The 6,000-nt window shown below is 50.8% G+C and overlaps 1 protein-coding gene across 1 annotated transcript in view; it reads left to right on the forward strand.

Annotated features, from left to right (window-relative positions):
* Positions 1-5,397, forward strand: part of Atp7b (ATPase copper transporting beta) — a 68,535-nt gene extending 63,138 nt beyond the window's left edge. The window contains exons 18-22 of the mRNA XM_026381850.2: positions 346-488; positions 1,721-1,924; positions 2,004-2,121; positions 2,680-2,782; positions 3,302-5,397. Of these exons, the coding sequence (XP_026237635.2) occupies positions 346-488; positions 1,721-1,924; positions 2,004-2,121; positions 2,680-2,782; positions 3,302-3,575 (842 nt within the window). The 3' untranslated portion in view covers positions 3,576-5,397. The remainder of the gene's footprint in view (positions 1-345; positions 489-1,720; positions 1,925-2,003; positions 2,122-2,679; positions 2,783-3,301) is intronic.
* Positions 5,398-6,000: the final 603 nt, after the last annotated feature.

Raw genomic sequence — 6,000 nt, forward strand, 5'->3', positions numbered from 1 at the left:
ATGTTTTGAGTTCTTATAATGGGATAGGTACTTTGTAAAGCAATAATTCATGTACCTTGTGGAAAATCTGGAAAGTTCAGAGAGCTGTAAAGAAACAAATGAAATCACTGATAGTCCTGCACCTCAGGGAGCCACCATGAACATCTTGATATCCCTTCCGGACTTTAATTGTACATGATTTAAAACAAAAAGAAAACAGAACCCAATTCATATTATGTACACAGTTTGGAGTTTTGTTTATTGTGTGTAGTATTATATGATGAGACCCATAGCCCGTCCTGATGTCCTGCTTGCATGAGGGCCATCGAGTCCCCCCCTGTGGCTGATCACGGTGGTCTGCTCCAGGTGTGCTCTGTGGGATGATCGCCATCGCTGATGCTGTCAAGCCAGAGGCTGCCCTGGCTGTGCACACACTGAAAAGCATGGGTATAGATGTGGTTCTGATCACAGGGGACAACCGGAAGACAGCCAGAGCCATTGCCACCCAGGTACGGCTGGAGGCCAGAGACATCTTTCTCCTTTAAAACTGTAAACTGTGTTAAGTTCACAGAAGCAGGGGAAAAAATAAGCACCAGTACCTACGTCCTCAGTTTTGCTTCTGCTCTTTCCTGCTCTGTGCATCCCTGGAGAAGTGATCCCAATGTTCTCTAACCATTTCCCAAATAGTCATGGTCTCAGGGGGTACAAAAGAAATGCTCTAACCTTTATGTTTGGGGCATGTTCTGTTGGCTCAGCTCATGAGTGTGTTCCCAGATGAATGACTTAGTCCTGGGCAGTGCTCCAGGGGCCCTTGATTCTGCATTGGGGCCATGAGGGCAACAACTGTTGGATGACTGATCCCTACACAGCCTGACTCTAGGGTGAATGCCTGGAAATTGTATCCCCACTCCATCCCCCACTGTCCTGACTTGTTTCTGATGGTGTGTGGCCTTCCTTACTAATGGTGGACTTGATGAGTATCTGCCCTCTTTTCCTGGTTAAAAACACTCACTTAGGAAGCACCATGAGGGTGATGGACAGGCACCGTGCCAGGCACTGCGGCTACAAAGAGAAACAAAAGGCTCCTGGTCCTACGGGGAGGATGGACCCTGACACTGTGGCTGAGTGCTCAAGGGTCCAGTAGAAGTGGGCAGGATCCCCATGAGAGTCACCAAGGAGCAACTTATCCCCATCCTCACGGACTGGGGGTGGCTCCCCAGAGGAGGGGTTGCTTCTGTCAGATGAAGAAACTGCAGGGGGTGGTGTTGAGAGGAAAACTGAACTTCTCAGGACAGAGCAGGCAGCCTGCCCAAAGGGATGCAGAGTGGCGCCGTGATCTGTAGCTGAACAGTAGCTGAATGGTGCATTCTTGAGGGTGGTGTTGGCTACAGACCAGCAGGTAGAGGCCAGGCCCAGGAGGACTGTGGAAGGCAGATTCCTGAGAGGTTAGACTGTATCCAAGGAAGTGGGTGGGATCGATGGGACTGAAGCAGAGAGGAACATGACCAATATTTTCTGCTCTGATAAACAGTTTGGAAAGTGTGCAGGCAGCCAAGCCCATGACGAGCAGACCAGTAGGGACCTGAACCAGGGATAGGAGCACAGGGTCTATTTGTCCTGTGACCTTGAGTCTTCAAAAGTTGTTTGATTGGCATGAATGACTGGACCTGGGGGCTGAGGGGAGGGGACCAGGGTGACTAGAGGCTTTGTTAGCATTGGGTATCGATTTCCTTTCCTTTAGGTTGGTATCAACAAAGTTTTTGCAGAGGTGCTACCTTCTCACAAGGTGGCCAAGGTCCAGGAGCTGCAGAACGAAGGGAAGAAAGTTGCCATGGTGGGAGATGGGGTGAATGACTCCCCCGCCTTGGCTCAGGCCGACGTGGGCATAGCCATTGGGAGTGGCACGGATGTGGCCATCGAGGCAGCTGATGTCGTCCTCATCAGAGTAAGCTTGGCTGTGTCCAGGTTGCTGGGGTGGTGAGGTGGAGGGAGGGCCCGGTACTCAGCACCGTCCTCCCTTACAGAATGACTTGCTGGATGTGGTGGCCAGCATTCACCTCTCCAAGAGGACTGTCCGGCGGATCCGGGTCAATCTGGTGCTGGCGTTGATTTACAACATGGTTGGGATACCCATCGCAGCAGGTAGGTAGGCACGGTGTTCACCTGCCCTGACAACTTCAGCCCCTCCAGCAGCCAGGAGGGTCCTCTGCCGGGTTTCTGCAGAGCTCAGTGAGTTGTCCCCCTTGCTGGCTGGCTGGCTGGATGCATATAGAAAAGTTGGTATTGGCTGCTGCCTTAGGTGTCTCTAAAGACAAATGAGAATAACTGCCCAGAGGACCCCAAAGCTCCTTTTCTGGTCTTCTGTAAAGAGCTGGTCAAGATGCTCGGCTGTCTATTTACCGTGACCATGTTTTCTGAACCATCTATTAAGACCTATAGTCTAATATCAGCCTGCTCCTCCCCATCGCTGCGGTTCCCACTCCCCATATCAGGTGATGTCACTTGTGCATGGCTCTAGAAAGGGCAGGAGGAAGAGACCAGGTCCTCTCACATCCTACTGCCCAGTGTTCTACTGCCCATCTCAGAGGCCGTTGGGCACAGGGTCTTCGGAGCACCCCAAGGATGGTGCTGCACAGTGCGGCCGAGGGTGGGGTCCTGCCTCCCCTGGCTGCCGGGTGAGTGCCGCCTTTTCCTCGGCAGGCGTCTTTATGCCTGTTGGCATTGTGCTGCAACCCTGGATGGGCTCGGCGGCCATGGCGGCCTCCTCGGTGTCTGTGGTGCTCTCTTCTCTGCAGCTCAAGTGGTGAGTTCTGGGCCAGGAACACTTGATGGAGAGTCTCAGGAGGCCCTTGCCCCTGTGCGCTCACAGCAGGTTGGGGTGCTGGCATGCTTCCTGGGTGACAGTGGGCAGCCTGAGCAGGATTGGGTAGTGATTTGTCAGCACCATGAGCAAGTCATTTACCTCTCCCCAGTTGTCAACGTACTCTTCTCCTCACAGGCTGTTTCTGTGGGTCTCAAGCAGGCTGAAATCCCTGGTGGTGTTATTCGTCCTTGTTAAAAGGCGTTTATTTATTTATTCATGCATTTACTTAACTGAAGTTATTAGTAATCTACCTGTTGGTATTTGCATAGGAAGTTTCTAAATCAGTTGAACTTTTTTTGAACATAGGCATTCAGTGTCCTTTTTCTTTTAAAACCCATGAGGTTTTGATACCATGTGTTATTGAAAGACTTAAAAATGGGAGCCTTCACCAGGCTTCAAAAAGAAAAGCAGAACTTATGTGCAGAGTGGTGCATATGCTCTTGGATTCTTACTTTCCAGCTACAGGAAACCCGACCTGGAGAGGTATGAGGCTCAGGCCCATGGCCGCATGAAGCCTCTGAGCGCGTCCCAAGTCAGCGTGCATGTCGGCATGGACGACCGGAGACGGGACTCCCCCAGGGCCACACCGTGGGACCAGGTCAGCTATGTCAGCCAGGTGTCTCTGTCCTCTCTGACGTCCGACAGGCTGTCTCGGCACAGCGCCGCAGTGGACAATGGTGGGGACAAGTGGTCTCTGCTCCTGAATGACAGGGATGAGGAACAGTACATCTGAAGGCTCCAGGTGGGCAGATCCAGGGCTGGCCAGGGCCCAGTTCCCCCCAAGGAGATTCACATCTACTCTCTGCAGTTCACTGGAGCAGGTACAGTCCCAGCAGCCCTCCCTGCAGCCCACGGCCTGGCCCAGGTGCAACTTGGATTGGACTTCCTGCCTGGTCTTCCTGGCGCAGGCCAAGCAGCCTGGACTCACCATGCTGGCATTGTGGGAACTTTGCTGGGACTCCAGAGAGGAGAGAAGTCAGTGTTCCTCGCACGCCTCTGCTGGGAGTATTCGGGATGCCTGCTTGTGAAATGAGGAACAAAATCATCAGGACCAGAAAGCCAGCTGGACCTCTCCAGAACACCAATAAAACTCACAGCTGGCCTCTTTGATGATGTCCAGGTGCCCGTGCGTCTGAGCCCGTGGTTTACCTCCAATGTGCCTACTGTTTCCTGCTAGCACCATCTCTCCCTTTTCTGCCTTCATGTGTGCTTGGCATCCTTGACACTGGGGATGTGCCTGTCCATCATCTGGGGCAGGACTGACGCCCACATCCAGCCAATCTGCTAGTCCACACCCCAGCCCAGGAGCTGGCCATATCCCTCATCATGCTCAGGAGAGCCGCTTCTTGCTAAGAGCTGCTTCTGCAGAGTCGTGCATGGTGCTACTGACCTGGAGTCCAGTTCAGCTTCCTGTGGGGCCCAGGTGCTGATGACCCAGGTGTCCTGATGTCCCTGCCTCAGGTTCTGGTGCTTGAAACAGAGGCCCTGTGGGAGGTATATGTGTGCAGGAACCTCCCTGTCACTTCACAGGGTCTAATAGAGCATTCAGGTCACTAGTGTCCCTGTGTTATGAAGCACCTGTCCCCCGATGAAAGGAGAGCACAGTTTTCCAGGAGTCTTCTGCACACAGAGTGGGCGCTAGAGGGAGGGCAGCCTCAGCTCCCCAGGAGAAAGTCTGCCTTTACCTGTCAGTGGTACTTTGTGATTGTGTGACATCAGAGGGGCAGGGATGAGCCCAGGTTTAGGCTCTGAAGTCAGTGGTGATTGACAGGACACCTGGGAGCAGACTGGCAGAATTAGACTATCCAAGGTGAAAGCCTGGTCTCATACAAAATAATCTTAGTTATTTATTGAGTATCACTTATTTACCAGGAGCAGTGCTGGTACATTTTGTAGGTTATCTCTAATCCCCTCAACAACAAAGTAGCAAGTTAGTTATTTTTTCACATTTTGCAGGCAAAGAAACAGGTTCAGAGAGGCTAAATATTTTGCTGAGGCTCACACAGCCAATATATACACAATGTCTTTGACTTTGAAGTCTTCTCTAATTCTCCTGCCACCTTAAATGTCAGTTTATTTGATAAGAACAAAGTAGAAAAAGGTCCTTGCTCCTGGAAAAGCAAATCTGCCAGATTATGTATTATTTATATCAACTTCAAATGCAGTTGGTCACAAGGTCATCCCACCTTCACTTTGGATGGTTATTTTCAATTTTTGCATATAATGTAGTCTTGTTGGATTTTATCTCCTAAAATCCACGTTTGGGTTTTGTTGTGCTCTCACTGTTTGCAGTCTTTCTCCCCTTCTCTGCTAACCCCTTCCATGATCCCTCCCCGTCGTATCCTCCTTTTATTCTTGCTTGGGGAATATTTCTTATTTTGAAACTAGGCTAATCATTTTCTAAAGAATCTAATTGTATTGAATTTTAAAACTGCTAGGACTGTAAGCATTGTTCATATTTAGACATGAAAATATTTATATAATTGTACAGAAAATAACCTTTTAGATGTCCAAAGTGTCAGGAACTTTTTTGGTCAGGTAACAGTGCCTACTTCAAAAACTTTACATACCATATGAGAATAAAGTTTCATTTTGTTCATCCAAAACTCTTCCTGTGGCTGGCTGTGTACGTGGGAAACCAGTTGGGCTGGGGTGATCGGGCTGGGGTGATCTGTCTCAGGTTAGAACATCAGCCAGGCGCTGACTTGGCCTGCTACCTCGTGATGGACAGAGAAGGAAGGATTTTAATAGTTGGGGACATGAGGGTGGCCAATGTCCTGTTGATCTGCCCTCCCTTGCTCTAGTCTGAGCCTTCTCCTTCTGGCTGAAGGCCATTGGCCTCAGTGATGTGTGGGGAGAGCTTCAAGAGGCGGCCCCTGCTAGAGCCGCAGCCTCAGGGGGTGATGCACCTCTAGTGATGCACCTCCAGTCCCTTCATGTGGACTTCGCTGCTTTAGGACCGTTGCCAGCAAAAGGCCATTCCCAAGCACACTGGACACAGGAGGGATTCATTTAGGTCCCTTGGTCCTGAAGGAGTAGGGTGGGAGTGTTTAGAAAAATCTGGACCAGGGGGTTCTGCTGAGAAAGCTCTGTGGGCATCTGGGGATGGCAGGTTGCCCGAAGGGAGTTAGGCCTCTAGGGACCTGATAATATGTCAT

This window comes from Urocitellus parryii, chromosome 2 (genome assembly GCF_045843805.1).
Source record: "Urocitellus parryii isolate mUroPar1 chromosome 2, mUroPar1.hap1, whole genome shotgun sequence".
Taxonomy (NCBI): domain Eukaryota; kingdom Metazoa; phylum Chordata; class Mammalia; order Rodentia; family Sciuridae; genus Urocitellus; species Urocitellus parryii.